The 22266-nt window shown below is 41.8% G+C and overlaps 1 protein-coding gene and 1 long non-coding RNA gene across 6 annotated transcripts in view; one reads left to right on the top strand and one right to left on the bottom strand.

Annotated features, from left to right (window-relative positions):
- LOC142829619 (uncharacterized) overlaps positions 1–16982 on the bottom strand; it is a 40978-nt gene extending 23996 nt beyond the window's left edge. Inside the window, exon 1 of the long non-coding RNA XR_012904210.1 lies at positions 16651–16982. This is a non-coding gene — a long non-coding RNA (uncharacterized LOC142829619). The remainder of the gene's footprint in view (positions 1–16650) is intronic.
- DDX60 (DExD/H-box helicase 60) overlaps positions 1–22266 on the top strand; it is a 215643-nt gene that overhangs the window by 42765 nt on the left and 150612 nt on the right. For all 5 annotated transcript variants that reach the window (XR_012904205.1, XR_012904203.1, XR_012904202.1 and 2 more), the window contains 13 exons: positions 268–387; positions 1532–1627; positions 6334–6449; positions 7497–7639; positions 7944–8053; positions 8430–8534; positions 8644–8772; positions 10842–10969; positions 11683–11841; positions 12716–12857; positions 15380–15532; positions 16926–17030; positions 20906–21106. Coding sequence is in view for 1 of the 5 variants with exons in the window: in XM_075930185.1 (XP_075786300.1) it covers positions 268–387; positions 1532–1627; positions 6334–6449; positions 7497–7639; positions 7944–8053; positions 8430–8534; positions 8644–8772; positions 10842–10969; positions 11683–11841; positions 12716–12857; positions 15380–15532; positions 16926–17030; positions 20906–21106 (1707 nt within the window). In the remaining 4 variants the exon portion in view is untranslated. The remainder of the gene's footprint in view (positions 1–267; positions 388–1531; positions 1628–6333; positions 6450–7496; positions 7640–7943; positions 8054–8429; positions 8535–8643; positions 8773–10841; positions 10970–11682; positions 11842–12715; positions 12858–15379; positions 15533–16925; positions 17031–20905; positions 21107–22266) is intronic.

Raw genomic sequence — 22266 nt, 5'->3', positions numbered from 1 at the left:
TGGTTTGCCTAAGTAAGAATTTAGCTTATCTGATGTTATCTTCCTTATATCTAACACTATTTTTGTATGATGTCTGCAGATTTATAGCACATACTTTGTCTCACTCTGTTAAATATTCACTGTAATTTGTATGCAGGGCTCACTTTAATGTATTTATTGGTAAATTGGAGTAATATAATGGTGTTTTGGGCTGTTTATAGTTTATATTTTCTTACTATCTGAATTTTATTAATGTGTTACTGATGTGTTGCTTTCTTTAATAATCAGGCTCTTGTTAACCAAGTGTGGGCAACTGTGTATAATCGATTTAACAAGACACTGCCTGATGGCTTGGTAGTATGTGGGGTCTTCACGAGAGATTACCGCCATGATGCTCTGAACTGTCAGGTACACCTATTATTTCTGATTTGTTATTTTGATACATATTTTTATTTAAATAAAGTTTGAAATTCTGGCAGCCTGCACCGCAGAAAGTTCATCGTGGTACTATTTTTTAAACTATGAACTTCCAAAGAAATCACAACATAATAGAAGAAAAATCTAATATTGTAGAAATCTTCATGGACAGATCTTTCCTGATGTTTGAATTTCAATTCATTTTACACGACGTTCCAATGGAAACGATAGATCTTGTGTGAACCACAAACTGGTTTGTTTACTTGACAGTTTTCTAGCTGAGTGGGTAACAATACGCATTCAAGTTAACAATCTTGAAAACCACCCCTGAAAAGAGTTTCATCTCTCTTGCAAGTAGCATGGCCAATAAGCAGCTTAATTTAGCACTGCTATTTCTGCAGCTGCTCCTACCAACTGGAGCCTCTGATGCATTCTTCTCTGCGATTTACTCCTCAAAGCCACATGGCCGGGGAAAGAGAAAGCAGCATCTGGGCCTTAGTTTCTCAAAAAAGGAGGTGGGTGTCTGCCTTGCACAGTTCTGGATCTAGGAAGATGCTGGGGAAGAGGGGAGAGGAAAAGGGAGCAGAACCCCATTTTACCTCCTCCCTTCACTACAGCTGTCTCTTCTTTGGCTGTCTCTGGAGCTGCTGCTACCAACTACAGACTCTGGGATCTTGAACTATTTTCTGATGTAAATGTACATCTCACACTTTAAACAAAAGGGTATTAAGTATCATCACCAGATTAGCTTACTTTCTAAACATAGTAATTCATTCCTGGAGCAAAAGCGTAATTTAATTTTGTTTCTTAACAGAGAAGATGAATATAATGTGCAAGAATAGGAGTCTGTGCTATGGAATCATGTACTCTGCAGTCTGGTGCTTTTTAGAGACGGTTGGGTCACAGAACATATGAGGAAAGTGATAGGGTTTATAATTGTTTAGCTAATATTTAGATTATCTGAAATTTTGGATGCTTATCTGGGACATAATCAACTTCTGCACCTTTGGTGATTCAGCGCCCTAGCTGTTATAAATGAAAATTAAAATGTTTATTTGTGTTATTAAAACTATGTTTTATAACAAAGTCATCTGTCAGCAGGTTTCAAACTAATGGGCTGCAAATGTTTTTTCAGGTACTAGTGACCGTGCCCCAGTGCTTAGAAATCCTGCTGCTGTCACCTCACCGCCAGCAATGGGCCAACAGGATCAGATATGTTATATTTGATGAGGTAGATTTGAACTATCCTTCTTTTCCTCTATTGGGATTATTAAAGAACATTTAATTAAAATGTCAGGAGCTAAGTGAGTTTGGCAAGTTTATATGCACATATTCTATCTCTTTTTAAAGAAGCTCCACTCCCTCTCTCAGGGGCACTTGGTCAGGTGTCTATGAAGCTTTTACTTTGGGTACTATCACCCGCACTCACTTTTTAAAAGTTTCCTGTTAATGTCAGTATGGCAATTCTCTGCTAGTCTGAACCACAGAAATTTGTTTCTCTCCATGTCTTAAACAAATGCTATTTGTGATTCCAGATATGAGAGATGTTGTAAGTAAAATATTGAGCTACAGGTTGTACCTACAAATCTGTCACTCTCTGGTCTGGCAACATCAGATGCAGAGAGCAGAGAGTAGAGAGCCTGGGACCCTAAGGGCAGAAGGGCCAGCCAGGCAAGACATCAGGGTGGGCAGCCTGGCTGGGGGCAGAATGGGAGCAGGGCCAGAGCCCTGGAGCAGCCTCCAGCAACCCCATGGAGCGTGGGGCTGATGCAAGAAGTGTGGGGTTGGAGCCAGGGCCATAGCCCTGCAGCTTCTCCTGGCTGTATAGGGTTGGGGCTGGAGCTCTGCGGTTTCCCCTGGTTGCATGGGACCAGGGCTGGGGCTGCTCAGGGCTGGGATCAGAGCCCCCGCCCCGCAGCTGCTCCCGGCTGCACAGGAACAAAACCCCATGACAGGAGCTGTGCTGCCCAGGGAGCCAGCAGTAGCTGGGGAAGCAGCTTTCCAGATTGGGGGAGGGAGGGCGAAGCAGGGTTGCCCGCTGGGACAGCCTGCCAGAAGCAGGTGATGGGCTTGGGGGCCAGTGGCAGGAGACCTTTTCTGGTCTGGCAGATTCTCTTGTTTGGGACCTGTCAGGTCCTGAGGATGCTGGACCAGGGTGGTCCAAACTGTACCTTCTTTCACATGCACTATGGTTCTACTCACAGGGAAATCAGGAACACAGTCTGTCTTAGGGTACATCAAGACTACAAGCTTCTTTCAAAAGAGATCATCTAGACAGCCCCAAGTCTTTCGAAAAAGCGACCTGCTTTTTTGAAAGACAGCACCCAGGCAATCTGGATGCTCTCTTTTGAAAAAGCCCTGTTTGCGTTCAAGAACACCTTTTTTCAAAAGAGCTCTTTTTAAAAAAGGTGTTCTTCCTCGTAAAAGCAGGTTTACTGCTGTCGAAAAAACTGCCGTGTTCTTTCGATTTAATTTCGAAAGAACGCGACAGCAGTTAGACACACGTGAAGTTTTTTTTTAAAAAAAGGCCACTTTTTTTCGAAAAACACCTGTAGTCTAGACATAGCCTTACTGTCTAGAACAGTGTTTCTCAAACTGTGCTCCACGGAGCCCCAGGGCTCTGTGAGACATCTCCAGGGCTCTGTGAGGTTGACAAACTGTAAACATCAATAGGTACAACACATACAATCAGTGGACCGCTGGGGCTCCGCACAAATTTTTACGCATGTAAAAGGCTCCTGAGCCCAAAAAGTTTGAGAATCGCTGGTCTAGAATGGCTCACAACCAGGAGTGTCTACATCAGGGTAGAGCAGTAAGGGGCAACCAGGTCAGTGAGTGGGCTGAATGAGTGGACCTCCTTCATGTCAGTGGGATTGTCATGCTGGGGATAGGGTAGTTTTGTGTCAGCCGACGGTCAGGGCAGTTAGTGGTGTGTGTGTGTATACTATACACTCGAGACTTTAACTGCTGAGACCGGGGTCCCTTGCAGCGGGCAACCTGGAAGAGGTTGACGAGTGCCCCAGTTCTGCCAACCAATGGTCAGGGCAGTGAGTGGTGTGTGTGTGTGTATACTATACACTCGAGACTTTAACTGCTGAGACCGGGGTCCCTTGCAGCGGGCAACCTGGAAGAGGTTGACGAGTGCCCCAATAAGTGTACAGGGAGAGCTTATTACGCTTCAGATTTCAGCTGCTAGAATTTCATAATTCCTTCGCAGCGGGCAGCCTCGGGGAGACTGAGAAGCGCCCCAACTGAATTTTGCCACCTGGGTGTGACACAAATCCAAACGCCCAAACTCTCCCTATATCTGTCCCCTTATGACCGGCTGAAGTTCTTTTAAATTGTGCTTGGTTCTATTACAGCAACTGAAGGAGTCAGGTTAAAGCTTAAACAGTTACAGGTTTATTGAGGAAGCTTATAAATCATATGGTTGCAATGGCTATTGTTCTATTTCTTAACTATTAGCAAAATATAGGTCTTAAAATGGTTACAAAGAAGATAAAGATAGAAAAATAGAAATAATGGTACCAAGTAACAGCTTACTCTTGCTATGTGTACACTTAAGACAGAGGACCACATCCAGGTACCATTTTTACCCCCTTCTGTGCCTCTCGACTCCAGCATGTCAGGCCAGGGCCGGTCCCTCAATTCCTAGGAAAGACGAAAATACGAGGTGGGCGTCCCCATAGAACCTCGGGAGGTCAAACACCTAACCCGACCAGCAGGTAGAGGGTAGAATGACACTCAAAGTGAGTGTGTGCTGGGCCCATCTTTTATACCCATGGGGTCACGTATTTTCTCTTTCTTATCTGTCATGCCAATTGATGCTGGTCTGTCTGCTGTGAGACCAGTTCTTACAAGGGAGTTGTGAACTTAATTTACACTTGTAAGAGAGATTTGAGGTGATTAAATTTTGAAGTACTGGACATTGTTTTCTCAGTGGGAAATTCCTCTTCCTGGGACTGTGTATGTTCGAATCAACATAGGTGCCAGCCGCAGCCTCGAGGCCAGCTTATTGACTTAGCTGCTCTCTATCCACATATCTGTGTTTCAGCTTCTCAGGATCAGATGAGCCAGCATAGACTATGCTGATTTTATTGCTCCTTTTCTGCCCTGTGCTTCAGAGAGGCAAATAAGATGGATGATATGGGGTCGGGCTGTCTGGCCACATTTTGCTAACTGTGCTTGTGTACCTAGAATTTGCGGGGTGTGCTGATTGAATTGTAGCAGCACTTTGATTGGATGCAGAGGGAGTGCACGGCTCTCACAAAGTTGTGTGCAATCAGCATGCTCCTCATTTCACATGCCCTTGCTTTAAGTGCATGCCACTTTTGTAACACTGGTAGGAAAAAACCTATGTGGATGAAAACCAGCAGAATCTAGCAACCCTGTGCGGGTGCAACAGTAAATAAATATCTCATGGGCAGTGCATGTGGCCCTTGTGCTACAGATTGCCCACCACTGGGGTAGAGTGTCAGAAAACAAGGGCAGACCAAATAGGTGATTGCTCTATAATCAGAGTTCACTAAATCAGTAACAAATGTGAACTCCTGGATCACTAGACCAATCTTACCAGTGTGAGACATAATTCTCTTAAACTCTATCTTGCCACCCCGACAAATTTGTGATAATGATCTCTTAAACCAAACATCCCACCACATCGGGTTTCTCCTAGGCCAACTCTACACTTGTGGCAAAAATCAATGTAAGATATGCAATTCTAGCTATGACAATTACATAGATTTTCTGGGGCAGTCTCACAGTGGGAGATTGATGGGAAAACCTCTCCAATCACCTTCACTTGCTCCTCACAACTGCAACTGCAAGGAGTACACCGTTGATGGGGGGGTGCCCTCAATGTTTGATTTAGTGGGTCTTTCCTAGAAGACTGTCTGTGCATTGATCCTTCAGTAAGTATAGACAAGCCCTTAGTCATTTACCCCAAATTAGTTGGTAGTCCATATCTTACACCAAAGACAATGCTGGCAGCCAATTCCATAGCAAATTAACTACATGTTTATTAGCTAAAAAAAGGAAATGAGATTTTTTTGAGAGGTCAAAGCAGGGAAAATATATTAGCAGGTGAGTCATAGTTTGTCAGTGCAAATTGTAGCAGAGATGCAATGATCTGCAAGTTTCCAAAAAGCTTCTCAAGGCTCTGGGGATCATAGAGCACCAGAACTGGAAGGGATCTGAGGAGGTCAATGACTCCAGTCCCCTACCCTAATCTTTGTCTTCTCATTTATTCTGCCTTTTTAGAATCCAGACAATTTTTAAAGGAGCCTTCTTTAAATCCAGATTTATAATATGTTCACATAGAAAGCGAGCTGACAGTGTCTCTGCCCACATGGGCTTTTTTCTTTGATAACCGTGAGCGAGGAATCCACTGAGTCTCTGGTCATAAATCACCACTGTGGCCATTGGCTTTGGAATTAGCCTCTTCTGTTAAAGACCTTACGTCCTTCATTATCATTTCACAAGATATCTTTGATGGGCTATTTAGTCACAGGATTTATAACACGTAAATGTTTGCCGTTACATTATAACAGGAACAGGCTAGTGAAAACAATACAAGTAACTTTATACTGGTTTTCATGAAGTTTAAACATCTGAATATGCATGTATATATTTCTCTCTTTGATCTATAATAATGCGCAAGCAAACTGGTCCGTGGGCCGGATCTGGCCTTGTCTGCCAGCATGACACCCTTTCTCTAAACAGTATTTACTTTGAAGAACTTTAAGGAAGTGCAATATATTTCTGTTTCTCCAGCTGTAGGCTGGAGGAGTCTAATTTACTTTGTTAGACATTGGAAAGTTGACAGGACAATGAGGAAAATATCGTAAATGTACTGCATAGTATAAAAAGTAAAACATTAAATCTTTACTTTAATGTCAAATATCTATACTAAAAAGTGAATATCCTGTCCAATAACAGGTCCATTGTCTTGGTGGTGAAATTGGAGCAGAAGTTTGGGAGCACCTTCTAGTTGTGATTCGATGTCCATTTTTGGCTCTCTCTGCAACTATCAGCAATCCAAAACATCTTACTGAGTAAATATAAAACTTTATTTTCTTGAAAGTGCAAAATGAGTTATCTTATTTGATTTGAATTTCTTTAATTTTTAACAAAATTTGTGTATTTTGAACATAAATCTTTAGGGCCTTACCATACTATCTACCATTTTACATGATCTTGGGCTGCATACCCTGCCATCTCTGAATTCCCACAACATTTTTCACCAGAATATAATGGAGTTTTGCACAGTTCACTGGATGTATTTTCTGAAGTAACTTTCCACATTCTGTGGGTTCTGTTATGGGAGGGGAAGATTTGGGTGACTTGCACTTATTAAAGGGCTAATTGTTGAACCTAATGAATAAACCATGTAAAGAGGTCCATCTGGGTCAAGGGAGACTGAATCTACACTGCTGACCATTAGGGTAAAATCTTATTTAAAAAATTAACCTGTTAACTGCAGAGAGGGGCTGGCCAGGCTGGAGGCCTGCGCCAGCCCAGCCAAGCTGCCGGTTAACCACATATGTGGTAAGCATCACATGGTAAGGGTAACTGGCTAACCTTTTACATTCCTGGTGGTGATGGAGAATCCTGAGAACTACCCTATAGCTGCTGCAGGAACATTTAGTTAGTGGATCTGTATGACTGTGGATCTCTAGTTCCTCTTCTTCTTCCACTCATCTAGCCAAGATCCCATTTGCCTGGGGCACAAGAAGGCACTGCAGAGGTCCTAGCCTGTATTAGGTGTTAAGACCCTAGCTGCAGGCTTTCCCCTGCCTGCTGCATAACAGACTGAAATTGCACCAGTTCTAATGCATTTGAGGCTTTCCTCACATGTAAGGAATGTATAAGGGAAGGATGTATTCCATGAGGATACAGTGTCTTTTGGTTTCTTATTCTTGGTATTGTTTTACTAAAAGGAATATTTTTCAAAGTACTTCCAGAGTATCAGAGAAGTTTGCCATTTTCTTTTGCCAGTTTGAAGGGTTTACTATGGTTGGTTATGACAATATTTAAAAATAATTTGTGCAGATATGCTACATTGCACTACTTTTCTAGCAAATTAATTATTTTTTGTTTAGGTGGCTACAGTCAGTAAAAAGGTACTGGCAGCATGTTGAAAGTGTAAGAAAAGAAAGCCCTGGTTCTTCTGCAACTACCAAGAAAGGCACTATAAAACAAAAACATATCAAGACAGTAAATGAATCATATAAAGTTAAATTGGGTATGTATCATAATGCAACTTTTAAAACATCAGATTAGTCCTTTATATCTGATTTTTAAAAAGCATATCGTGAAAATCAGCAAATATAAGTGTCTAATAAAATGAGATTCTGGTACTGAGTACCCTCAACCACCTCTGACTTCAAAGATAACTGAAGGTACTTATCACCTTTGATGAAAACACCATTTGCTTAGATGCATAAGTTTAGGTACTCAGGTTTGAAAATGGTGGCCGTTTGTTTTTAATTTTTAATTATTATCAAATAACTTGCTTTAGATTTATAAACTTCCTATTCTGTTTACAGTGCTTTATGGAGAAAGATACAATGATTTGGAAAAATATGTGTGTTCCCTAGAGAAGCATGACTTCAGAATTCATCACTATCACCCATGTGCTGCACTAACTGTGGATCATGTAAGTTTAAGGGTATAGTTAACAAAACAATTTTTTAAGTGAACCATACAACTATTTTAAAAGATGTACCTTCAAGACATCTTGCAGGGGATGCAGTTTCCCTGCAAAGATTAAAAAAAAGTTGGGGTGATGCAGAAACAGGAGTTGAGCTCCTGTAGAAGGAAACATGTTGTGTCATTTTTCCAGCAATCATGTTTAAAGACAATTTCTATCTTATTGTATTATCTCTAAAGAATGGCTGCTGGAACATAAGAACCTAAGAAAGGGCAATGTAGAACAAGAGGAGAAATAGTTGTCCATGCCGATGAAGGGGAAACTTTCCTGACACACCAACAAACCATTAATCCTCTCTGCTTCCCTTTTTCTGGTATCACAGATAGATAAATATGGCTTTCCTCCAGACCTGGCTTTTTCTCCGCGAGAAAGTATTTTGCTGTATGACACCATGGTACAAGTCTGGAAAAACTGGCCAAGAGCTGATGTAAGCACTGACCACATATTTTCACAACTAGTCTGAGCAATTGCTTTTAATAGACTGTTGCATGTACATATTTTGTAACAATATAGTTTTTCTGTTACCTGTTTTTAAGGAGCTAGATCCTGAGAAATTTAAACATTTTAAAAATAAAATAGTAATCACAAAAGCAGATGCAAGGAAATATGAAGAAGAATTGAAGAAAGAGTTAAAAAATTGGATTGTACATGACAGCAAAATGAAGGTAACTACAATGATTAGGTATGACTAAAAAGTCAGATTTAATACAAAGCAATTATAGTTTCTTCAGTTAGGCCGGGTTGACAGGACTACGTCTTCACTGCGCTGCTATTTTGGGATACTGGAGGTCGTTATATTTTGATATATAATGGGTTTGCTATTCTGACATCCCTGTAAACCTTGTTCCACAAGGATTAGGGGATGTTTCAGAATAGCAGGTTATTTCAAAATTTTATGAAATAAGCTATTTTGAAATTGAATAACTTATTTCGAGCTATGGGTGCAGTGTAGATGCACCCTAGTAGACCAGGAAGGTCAGTTTAAGGTGTGCATCTCAAGCTACACAAAATGTGTAGCTGGAGTTCGCTTACATTAAGCCAAGCTGTGGTGGCATCCACACTGTGGGACGTCGATGGGAGCAAACACTCCCATTGGTTTCCCTTACTCCTCGCAGAAGGAGGAGTACCAGATGCCAGCAGGGGTGTCCTCAGCATGCAATTTATGAATCTATATTAGACCCGCTGAATTGAGCATTAGAAGATATACCTTTGGAGCATCAATCTTGTGTTAGCTATAGATGTGCCCGTAGAGAACTAATGTATAGTATTTAGTGTTCAAGCATTCTAAAAATGATGAATATTTCTGCAACTTTTTAGGTTCGTGACCTCCAAATATCATATTACTTAGGTTTTTCTGAACTTGATGACTTGATCTTAATCTAAGTCTCTGAAAAATTATGTACTAGACTTTGCAGAAATATTGTTGAATGATAATCCTAATGGTTTTCTAGGCTTTAGAAGTCTCTCAGGGATTACATTAACACTAAACATCAGGGTGGGCAAAGGGGCCTCAGCGGCCAGTATCCAAGCTGCCAAGCAGGTTTTTCCGGCCCATGGCTGCCCTGCTGCACCCACGCTTCCAGGCCAATTGAGACTTGGGGTTGGGGGTGCCTCTGGTGGAGGGAGGAGACTTCACATACTCCCACTGCCCTCAGACTCAAAGACTCCTGGGCCCGCCCCTTCCACCTGAGGCTCCGCCCCTTTTGGGGCAGCCCATGACCACTTCCAAAATTTGCAAAGTGGCCTCCCTTCAAAAATTATTGCCCACCCCACAAAATCTGGTTATTAAGGGTATGTCTACACTACCCCGCTAGTTCGAACTAGCGGGGTAATGTATGCATACCGCACTTGCTAATGAAGCCCGGGATTTGAATTTCCCGGGCTTCATTAGCATAAGCGGGGAGCCGCCATTTTTAAATCCCCGCTGCTTCGAACCCCGTGTAGCGCGGCTACACGGGGCTCGAACTAGGTAGTTCGGACTAGGGTCCTATTCCGAACTACCGTTACTCCTCGTGAAACGAGGTGTACCGGTAGTTCGGAATAGGCACCCTAGTCCGAACTACCTAGTTCGAGCCCCGTGTAGCCGCGCTACACGGGGTTCGAAGCAGCGGGGATTTAAAAATGGCGGCTCCCCGCTTATGCTAATGAAGCCCGGGAAATTCAAATCCCGGGCTTCATTAGCAAGTGCGGTATGCATACATTACCCTCCTAGTTCGAACTAGGAGGGTAGTGTAGACATACCCTAAGAGACTTATTGGCAAACACTCAGGAAATATATAACATAATAGAGTAAAATACGACAGTTTCTGTGTACTATTTGATAGATTTGAGAGGCAGTTGTAACGCTGTCCATTTTAAAGAGATGCTGTAATTACTTTATTGACAAGATCTGTATAATAAAAGATCGGTACACATTGTATTTGTATTTGTGGTTTCTAAGGTGCTTTTAACTACCTTGCATAATTACCTATCTTCCTCCTGCCTTCCAGATCAATTTTTAAAATTATTTAAAAATTTTAGAACCTCTTAAACAGAAATTTAGTGCTAAGCGGTCTGTTATCCCACTGTCAACATCTTGAGGATGCAATGGAATCCTGTTATTTACTGAAGTCAAGTTTGTGATCAGACTAGAGCTGACAATCATTTTAGATATGAGAAATATGCAGCCTTATTAGAAAGGTACTCCAGAGTGAATCTTGCATACTCCTCATCTAATCATTATCTCTGTTTCAAGGCTAACCGTGTGCTGCAGTTACTCAAACCCCGTCCGGCCTATTGTTCAGAAAAAAAAATGAAGGACAATTTCCCATGTTTTGTTGAAAAACTAAGACAAATGGATAAACTGCCTGCACTGTTTTTTCTGTAAGTCACACAAATGGAATAAAACAGTAGTTAGACTAAATGGGTCAGGAAACCTCAGAACCTATGTCACATTGTACTTAGAAGCTGTATCAATGTATTAGTTTTTGCATATATCCAGAGTTTTTTTGGATTTTTTTGTGCCTGCCATGAAATCTCAACACTTAGTTGTTTTGAATAGATTTCCACCATTATCCATTTCAAGCTCCAACTCTTTTCAGGTTTTTATTTAGAGGTTTCAAAAACATTAAAAGGAGAAACAATGTTGTTGGTTTTGCGGTCTCCTTAGGTACTCATTGAGTCAAGATGGTTAATGACAAGTCAGGTTATAAATTCAGCTCGTATTATCGCAGGATCTCTCTCTTGAATGAGGTATATGTTTGTGTGGGGAAAAAAAGAGACACTGACAAAAATAACTTGTTCATCACACAATGTGAACACCCTGTCCCTGACCACAGGACCACAAGTGAAACTCCAGTGAGCTGAGGGTTGCTCTGGCATACTGAGGTGAAGTGGCCCGCCCACTATTTGTGGTTGCTCATCCCTGCATTAGAACATGCTCAGAGTATTCATCTTTAGATATTATATTGTGGAAACAATACAAAAATGTGCATGTGTTCAAGCATGCACAACAGTGCTCTGTAGTATGTAGAGGCAATATATTTGAGAAATTTATTTACTAGTAAGTTACCTAGATTTTAAATTCTGTTTTTAAGATTCGACATTAAAAATGTGGAAAAATGGGCTGAAAATGTAAAAAACTGTCTGGAAGAGAAGCAAAGGAGTAAACAAATAGCAAAAACTGAAAAGCAAATATATTTGTTAACAAACAAATTGAAAAAAATTGAAAAGTCCATGCAGAAGAAGCAGACCGTGTAAGTATTAACTTGCATTGAACTATTGAAACTGTTTCTATTAGACAGATGCCAGACCACAGAAGTCTGGGTTATAGAAGTTCAGCCTGTAGTTAGGATGACAGAAGACGTCTTCCATTGATTTAGCTGTGCGGTTTAGATTGACTTATCTGCATTGCACAGGACATGAAGTTTTTCACAGCCTTGAGTGATGTACCTAAGATAATGTAATTTTTTACAAATTGACTAGCCATAACAAGAGAGAAGACCCAAGTTCCAGCTCACCCTACTCAGAGCTCTGTCCTTGGTCCCTAAACCAGAGTTAGTGGTTTAGATTTGCTTCAACCCCATACTGACTTTCCAAGAGTACTTTCTTGCCCCATGCCCTCAATGACTGTACTCCCTGTATGTCATTTATTGCTTAGGAGAGAAAAAAATTGACATGAGGGTTCCTTCAACACCCTTAAAAAGTCAACCTTTTACACAACACAAATTTTTTTCCTGATTTTTTCAGAAGTGAGAATCAGTCCAAATTCATACAAAAATATACAGAAAGCAAACCTGAATCAGCCAAATATAAGTTGGAGTGTCCAGTTTTTTTGTCCATTTGTGGTACCTCAGAGCTCTAGCCTCACATAATTTTTCCAAGTGGCATTTGACCAACGCAGTAATATTTTTTCATAGCTCTAATATTGTTCCACTGGCACTTCTGCTATTGACTTCAGATGAAGTAAGTACTGTTTCTGAAAACACGCATCAGCCTAATGGTGTATTATGCATAACTCAGCAGAAGGACTGGTCTGGTGGGAATATCTCAAAACAAAAACAAATAATAAAACACTTGCAGATTTTATTAGATAAAGGTTCAAACTAAAAATGAATATATTTTGTGTAGTGGCATGAAAACTACATCAAATAAAACTGATAAAATGATACTTGAGGAGGCTGGGCATGGAAATTTGATGGAAAAACTTGGGAAGATTACGGAAATCCCCCCAGACTGCACCTATGCAAATAGCCAAGCTATTGATACAGAGGTAAGAAAAACAAAACAAAAGTGCAGCTAATTCTGTATTCCAATAATAAATCCTGGGTCTTACGAAAGGACTTATTCTATAAACGTTTTTCTATCACCCTCATCAGTGTAGTATCTGAGCACCTTCTAGTAGCCCTTATGACAGATGTCAGTCACATCTCTTATGTGATTGGTTCTCCCTTTCACTGTCTTCCTAGGGGGGAAAATAGCGTGAAGTTTAGCATTTAATGTTTCTTCATATGTACTTGCTGCTATATGTTTGCAAGAGAAGGCAAGATGAAAGAAGTACATCTATCACTTGGATTGTGATGAGGTTTGTTATAGCCTCCACACAGGCTCCATGTCCCACACAGAGAAGCTGTATCCTTGTGTTAGAAAGTTCTGTGGTGCCTAAGAAGCAGAGCTGTGAGCCATGGTCCTTTAGATAATTTTTAGATCTCTTGAGCCTAGGCTATTCCACTGATGATTAGGACCGAGACCTTGAACTTGGCTTACTATTCTGTGGAAAGTCAATGCAGAGAGTGGCAGACAAGTCTTGCTTTCTCAGGGTAGTGCATATTACAGTATTTTCTACTACCCAAAGGATGATGGCATCATGTCCAGCAATATTGCATTGCTGCTTTATGTTTATTGTATAACTGTTAAAAGAGTCATTAAATATTAACCAAAATGAAACACTGTCCCTAAGATTAATTGCTCCCCTTTTACTTTGAACATTAATATGTTTTTAGATATATGTGTTGTATATTTCAAAAACTCATCACAGGGTATGAAATTGTCCCCATCATTAGTTACTAGAAAACTTAAAATCAATCTGTCTTGTTTGCTATTAATTATTTACTTTATTAAACTTAAAATGTGTTTGTGTACTTTAAAATATATATGCATCACACCGGAACATTCCTCCCTCAGATTGTTTCTTGCAAGCCATGATTTCATTTCAGGGGCTATACGATGACTCTTTTCCAGCTACTTGTTACCTTAATTCAAGGTCCATTTCAGATATCCATACTCACATTGAGTAGCATTATTTGAGCTATTGGTTTCAATTGTACAGTAAACTTCCAATAATCTGTCACCTTTAGGATCCAGGGGGTGCCGGATGATCAGATATGCCAGAGTACCGGAAGGGGGGCTATGAGAGGTCTGTGGTGCAGGGGGTCGGCGGGGAACTGCGCAGCGTGGGAGAGGGCGGTGCTGCGGGACCAACCCGGCAGCACCCCAGCTGCTCTGACCACGGCTTCCCCAAGTCCGCCGCTGGTCAGTTTCAGCAGTGGTTGATGTGGGAAAGCTAGGGGCAGAGCAGCTGGGGTGCTGCCGGGTTGGTCCCACAGCGCCGCTCAGGTGAGGGGTGGCGCTGCGGGACCAACCTGGCAGCACCCCAGCTGCTCTGCCCCCAAGTCAGCCGCTGGTCAGTTTCAGCAGCAGCGGACTTGGGGAAGCCGGGGGTAGAGCAGCTCCAATTGTCCGGCTGGCCGGAGCACTTCCGGGTTCCAGTTGGTGCCCGACTATCAGGAGTGCCGGACCACTGGATGCCGGACAATTGGAGTTCTACTGTACTAACAGAAGAGTAAGGTACTGTTCAAGTGAATAAGAATGGTGGAATGTAGCCCTTGATCTCTGTGATTTTCTGTGCTGGAAAAAATATTAGAGTGATGAGCACTATAAACATTTCTTCCACTCTTATTCACATCAATTAGTATCTGAAATCAATTAACATGTCTCACTTAGTCTACGTCTAGACTACAGGCTTCTTTTGGAAGGAGCTTTCTTCGGAAGAGATTTTCTGAGAAAACTTTTTCCGAAAGAGAGCGTCCACACTGCAAAAGTGCATCGAAAAAGCGATCTGCTTTTTCGAAAGAGAGCATCCAGACTGAAAAGACGCTCTCTCGCATGTAAGCTCTGATTGCTCCGGATGGAATGGCCACCAGGGCACCTGTGCTTTTTTCCTCTTCTTCCAAAAGCACTCCCTCTTCCCTATCCACACACACCTTTTTCTAAAAGAACTCTTTCGCAAAAAGGCTTTTTCTTTGTAGAATAAGGATTACCGATGGTGGAAAAACCCCTCCATTCTTTCAATTTTCTTGAGGAATAACGCAATTGCAGTGTGGACATTCCTCAAGTTTTGTCAGAAAAACAACCGTTTTTCTGACAAAACTCTGTAGTGTAGATATACCCTGATCAGTTAAGTTTTACTCCAGGTGAAAGTGGAAGAATCAATTCTTGAACTGCAAGAAAATTTAGGACTACATTCAATTAATCAAATCTCAGAAAAGAGGTTTAACCAATGTGATTTTGGTGCGAAAAGTGTCCCTGGCAGCCCTCAGGATTATCTCATAACCAAAGCAGTGTTTTAAGCTATGTCTGTATCTCTTGCACATTGGTATTAACATAGTGCCTGTTGACAGCACCATTTGGCCAAAGCAGACACTTTTAAGACAATACATTACTCAATCATATTCCATTCTGGCACTGGCTTAAGTGAATGTAAATAAAAATATCTAAAATTCTTAATTTTCTTAGACTTTGCAGAAAGTGCTTGATCGAATAAAGTTCATGAAAACAAATACATCACTGAAAACACTGGCAATGAGAGGAATTGGATATCATCATGCTTCTGTGTCATACAAAGGAAGACAGTTTGTTGAGATGCTCTTCAGGATGGGATTTATCCAGGTTCATCATTTTTTCACACATTTTTGTTAAAGTATACAACAGTAATTTATTTGAAAATTAAATATTTTTTTACATGTAATGGTCTCCTTTGAGAATATGTTCACTTAGTGAATGTAAATAAGTGAAAGTACCATCCCCCAAAATGCATATCTATGCAGTTTGCCAAACTGATACCATTTTAGAATGTCTAAGAGAAAATACGATAAACACTTGGGCCCTAATCCTGCAAATATTTACGTGCCTTTGTACATGTGAATGAAGTTAAGTGTAAATATAAATGTTAGTAGGATCAGGGCCTTGTTTTGTATGTCTTTCAGTATAAATTGTTTAAAATAATTTACAGTGTTTTATAATAAAAATACTTGCCTCTTTCGAACAAACTTATTTGAAGATCCCAAACTAGTCAAAATATTTTGAGCTAAGACAATTCCTTCCTACCTCACTGCAACAACAAAAAAAGTCCCCCAACAACCACACACCAAATCTTAGTCAAAACAATGCATAGTTAGAGCACAAGACAGAAGAAGCCACATTAAAATAAACTCTGTGGCTGTGTCTACACTGCACCCCTTTTCCGGAAAAGGGATGCAGATTAGACACATCGGAATAGCAAAATCCACGGGGGATTTAAATATCCCCCGCGGCATTTGCATTTACATGGCTGCCGCTTTTTTCCGGCTTGGGGATAAGCCGGAGAAAAGCGCCAGTCTAGACGTGATTCTCCGGAAAATAAGCCCTTTTCCGGAGGATCTCTTATTCTTGAAAGTAGGAATAAGAGATCCTCCGGAAAAGGGCTTATTTTATGGAGAATCACGTCTAGACTGGCGCTTTTCTCCGGCTTATCCCCAAGCCGGAAAAAAGCAGCAGCCATGTAAATGCAAATGCCACGGGGTATATTTAAATCCCCCACGGATTTTGCTATTCCGATGTGTCTAATCTGCATCCCTTTTCCGGAAAAGGGGTGCAGTGTAGACACAGCCTGTTAGTGTAAGCAATTAATACTTATCATTGGGGGACGGGGGAAGGAACCAAGCTATACAATAACCATTAAAGGTATCATGTTGTTAATAATTTAAAAAATCCAAATTAAATTAAAAATGGCAGCAGTAATCACTTACTTGATTTGTGATGATTTCCCACTGCTGCCCCATATTGTCTGTTCACCAGTCAAGATCATTTCTCTTCTCCCTTTCACTTGTTGAGCTACTGCTTGTATCTAATTTACTCTGTTTATAATTCCATCATATGAAGGGTAGAGTTTGTTATCTTCTGTGCCTGGAAGTAATAAAGTAGAGAGGTACATTCATTTTCTATTTAGCATTCTTATCTTTAAGGCTATCAGAATGGAAACATATGTTTATAATTTTCAATTCACTTCTGTTTATTTTTCTAGGTGGTTACAGCTACTGGAACACTGGCTTTAGGAATCAACATGCCATGTAAATCAGTTGTCTTCACACAGAATTCTGTGTATTTGGATGCTCTGAATTATAGACAGGTATTGAAATACACAGCCAATTAAACTAACACACATCATTCGGTACACGTGTGCATATATTTAGACAGAAAAGTTTTGGCTAGCTATATATCTACTATATATTTGAGACAGTTTGTCTGTCTGTCTGTCCGTCCGTCCATATGTCTGTCTGTTTGTTCAAGAACTCCTCCTAAAAGGTTAGGAGCTAAGATCACCAGCTTCCTCTTATCAAGATAAGGGTTTGGTTATGCCAGAAAAATGGGATGTGCCAGGAATGGGATTGCTTCTCAAAAAAAGAAAGAGGGGTCTCTTCTATATAGTGATCACACAGGGACAGCAGGGGATATGGAATGGAAAGCAGGGACAGCTGAACAATATATTGACCACAGGAGAGCACCAAGGGGTCAGAGATGGGGATAGGCACAGCTATACCCCTGCTGGGGCAGTAGAGGGCCGGGGTGGAGAGAGGGACAGCTATCTACTATATATTTGAGAGAGTTTGTCTGTCTGTCTGCCTGTCTGTTCAAGAACTCCTCCTAAACGGTAAGAGTTAGGACCACAAAATTCAGTATATAACTTCCTCTCATTGTAGCTTAAAGCAAGGTAAGGTTTCAGTTGTGCCAGGAAAATGGGATATGCCTGGAATGGGATTGATTGTCATAAAGCCCTACAGAAAAGAGACAGAATTACCAGGCACCAGATTTACCAGATGAAAGGGGCTGGCTGAGGGCATGCTCCCCCACTGAGGTAAGGGCCAAGCAACACTGAGTGAATCTTCTAGCATATCTCTATATAAAAAGCTGGACAAAATATTTGTGTAACACTGTCATTAAACAGCCGCATCTGGCCGGTATCAGCTGATTGATCTAAATCAATCTACTCTATTTTCTGCCCAACTAATGCGACCTGTTTACATAGCCTCCATCAACGTAGTCCTTCAGGTGCCTCACAATTTGCAATATATTTATCCTCACAACACCCATATTAGTTAGGAAACCACTGTTATCCCCACTTTACAGATGGAGAACTTAGTCACATGAGTGTATCTACACTGCAATTAAACACCTGTGGTTGGACCATAAGCGCTAACTTGGGTTCAGGCTATGGAGTCATTTAACTGTGGTGTAGATGTTCAGATTTCAGTTGGAGCCTGTGTGCTGGGACACTTTCCTCTTGCAGAGTCCCAGAGCTAAGGCTCCAGCCCACTTCCAAATATATCGACACCGTAGTTAAGACAGCACTGGAGCCCAAGTCCTGAAAACCAGCTGTGGCAGCATAGACATACCCTGTGTGGTTTGCCTAACCTCACACACTGGAAGCCTCTGGCAGAGGTGGGTCTTGAGCATAGTTCTATCAAGTTCTAGGCTAGTGCCTTAATCACTGGACCATCCGCCTTCTCCTCTGCTACATTACCTACCCTCTGCCCTCTACTCATTCTCCCTTGGACTTATTCTAACATTTCTACACCTGGGGAGCTTCAAACAGCTGCTGTTAAAACAAAAATCAGTGTCAGAAATAGGTCTCCCTTTTTGTCCCCCCCCACATGAGGGACTCCACCCCTATTCAACTAAGCTAAGAGGACTTAATTCCAGGATGGACAAGACTCAGTCCTGGACCTCTGACAGGTTTTCATTATATAAAAATGACACTACTTTAAAAAATGGAATATCAGAAAACTAGAACTCTATAGCACTGTCACCTTCCCAAAAACATTACATTAAATACATTATTGAACCTCTAAAATCCGGGACTCTCTGGTCTGGCAACTACTGTGGTCTGGAAGAACAATGGGTATTGCTGGACCAGAGAGGCCCAGCTGTCCAGGTTCAAGCACTGTGTTGGTGGTAGGAAGCATGGGGTTGGCATGGTGGGGAGCAGCACAGCCCCAACTGGGGCTGGTGGTGGGGAGCATAGCCCCGCCCAGGAGCGCAGCTCCTACAGCAGTGGGATTGGCACAGCGGGGAGTGCAACTCCACCCAATTGGAGGCAGTAGCGCCGGTGACTGAGAATACAGCCCCAGCCAGCCGGGGTTGGCAGCACAGCCCCGGCTGGGACCAGCATAGCAGGAAGTGTAGCCTTGCCCAGGCTACAGGCAGTGGGGCTGGCACCTGGGAGTGCAACCTGGACTGGAGCCCAGGAGTGCAGTCTGGGCTGGAAGTGAGAGCACAGCCCCAGCCAGGCTCAGCACACTGGGAAGCTCAGCCCCAGCAGGGTTGGGGGTAGTGGGTTTGTGGCGGCGATTAGGGCTAACAGCCAGAGAGAGGCCTTGACCTTCCCTGGCAAACTCTGTCATTTGGCACCACTCTCGTTCCAAGAGTGCAGGACCAGGGAAGTCCTACCTATAGCAACATTTGCTTCCCCCAAAAGGTCCTGAGATATTGCACCTTAGCAATATCATGATTCTGGCTACCAAGAGCTACTTTAGAGGTTTATTATGTTTGCCTCTAAGGACTGACCGTTGGACTCATGGTTAAGACATGTGCCTTGTCAGGTGGGAAGGATACAAAATAGTCTATTAAAAATGTTAAAACTTTAAAAGATTCTTAAAATATGTTTTAACATATGTTGCAAATACAAAATATACTACAGTGATTTATGGGCAGTAATTTTGGATGATCTGCATAATTTACATATGATTTAATCACTGATAAACAATGTAGCAGATTTTAGAAATGACTTGAATGCACAGGGCAAAGGTCAGAGAAAAATAAAATATGGTTCCCAGGTTTGGAGCTATAGTAACAGACAAGATAGCAATAGTGTTGATAGTAAAATAAAGGCAATTGGAGAGGACGTGAGAGACAAACTCAATAGTTGGGTTATATGACGCTTAATTTAAGTGAGACATTTAAGAGGAAAGGTCAGAGATGCAAAATGAAATGCAAGATTGGGTGGATGGAGACAACTCAGGTGTTAAGTGTGAACCTAAGTGTTTTACAACAGATTATTTCATTACACATATTTTTATTAAATTGTGATGAGCTACTACGACCCAGGGACCCAGGTTGTGGAAAGATCACCTGGAAGCTGATTGCACAGCTCAAAGGATATGTCTTCACTGTAAGGTGGGGGGGAATCCCAGGCTCTGGGTTCTAACCCAGACCTGAATACCTACAGTCCAGTTTTATAGTTCTTCAGTCGGAGTCTTACTAGCTTGAGGCAACTGACATGGGTCAGCTGCAGGTGTTTTATTGCAGTGTAGACATACTGTTTGGTACTCACATCCCTGAAGGATTGCTGCTAACTAACACAGCTCCAAAGAGAGAAGAGATGTCTGAGGACGGGCCATAGTCAGGAAAGTAGGAGGATGCATTGATTCTGTCTATTCCCTAAGTAGCCTCCACTGGTAGAACTGCTGTGGAGTGCCAACTGCAATTTAAAGTTGCCCTCATCTGACAACCATTGAGGTAAGGGAAGTACAATCACTGCAAGCCTCATCCTCATAGCCAAGCACATATTCCCCTCCTGGCATAAGAAGTTGAGTATAGCCTTCTGCATTCTTTTCTCCTAGCCACATAATAAAGATTGCAGCTTTGGAATGCTCTAACCGTTTAGTCTTACAAAGATGACTAAGGAACAGCACATCCACAGTTCCTTTTCTCCCACACCCTTTTTTTCTTCTTTCCTAGTCTTGGCTGTGTACTGGAAAGGCAGGCAGGAAGCAATAAAGTCCTCACTCTCCGTCCACTGCATCTCAGATTTGCTCGGTACTATTTAAAAAAGTAGCGCCTACATAAATACATATTATGGATGCACAGTTTGTCTTTCTGTACTTATGGAATAAAAAATCCATCTGATATGCTTAATTCAAACCAGAGCAACTGGCATTATAGCAATGGCTTTGGGCTATCACTGAATGAAGAAAAAAATATAATTTTGGGATTGATTCTTTTTAGATGTCTGGACGTGCTGGACGACGTGGTCAAGACTTGCTGGGAAATGTGTTTTTCTATGACATTCCACTACCAAAAGTAGACAAGCTTATAAAATCCAATGTACCCCAGCTGAGAGGCCAGTTCCCATTGAGTATTTCCCTGATACTGAGACTTATGCTGTTGGCTGCAAAAGCTGACGACAAAGAAGATGCAAAAGCAAAGGTATATTATGAAATTGTAAGCTACCGGTCCTCGGGAAGATAATGGACTCTGTTGTATTTTTAGATCACATACTGAAATCCTTTTTGTAGTTTGATACCACATTACTAAATATGTATTTTTTTTGCTATCCTGAAAAGTCTACATTTTTAGCTTAAAGATCCACAGATATTTCCTTCATATCCATGGGTATCCACAGTTAATTTTTGCAGATATGGATGCGGATACAAATTTTATATCTAGAATCCTGCAAACCTGTGGCTGTCCTCTTTATATCTTTATGTGGGTCTCCGCATATGTGGATGTCCATGTGGAAAGCTGCAGCTCATTTTTTGGATACAGATAGGGATACAAATTGTATATCTGTGCAGGGCTCTATACATATTTCTAATAAATGGGGGCATTTTAGATTTCTAATACATGTTAAATAATAACAAATAATTATGATCTTTCCCTACTCGTTCACATTATTTTCAGTAGAATCTAATTTTTTAAGTGATATATATTTTGATCAAACATATCTGCACTGAATTTTTATATACAGCAGACTTCCGATAATCCGGCACCTTTGGGACCCAGGGGATATGCCGGTGTATCAGGAGGTACTCCGGCGGGGGGCTGTGATGGGTTTGGGAGAGAGTGGGGTCAGGCGGGGAACGGTGCAGCGTGGGGTGAACCAGGTGCTGGTGAGGGGTGGCGCTGTGGGACCAACCCAGCAGCACCCCAGCTGCTCTGCTGCTAAGAGAAAAAGATGCTGATAGAGAGGATTCAACTTCCTAGAGAGAGGAAATAAGGTTGCCAATTCTCCCAGACTGACCAGGAGTACACCGAAAACAGCACTGATAGTGGGTGACTATTGAAAACAATCAGGGAGATTTTAATAGGCTACTAAAAGTCTGGTCAGTGGGGCTAAGAAAGGGGTACCAATCTGCTCATGCTTTCGGAAGTGGCCAACTTGTCCACCTTATAGACGCAGGGATGGCCAGGAGGTGTCTATGCACTGTCCCTACCCTGAGTGCTGGCTCTACAGCTCTCATTGTCCAGGAACCATGGCCAGTGGGAGCTGTGGAAGTGGTGCCTGTAGGCAGAGGCAACGTGCAGAGCTACTGGTCATTCCTGAGCCTAGAAGCCAGAGGTTCATGCTGGTCACTTCTGGGAGATGC

The sequence above is a fragment of the Pelodiscus sinensis genome, chromosome 5 (genome assembly GCF_049634645.1).
Source record: "Pelodiscus sinensis isolate JC-2024 chromosome 5, ASM4963464v1, whole genome shotgun sequence".
In the NCBI taxonomy this organism is placed as follows: Eukaryota; Metazoa; Chordata; order Testudines; family Trionychidae; genus Pelodiscus; species Pelodiscus sinensis.
The sequence above is the reverse complement of the archived record's forward strand: the minus strand, read 5'-3'. Positions and strand labels throughout refer to the sequence as shown.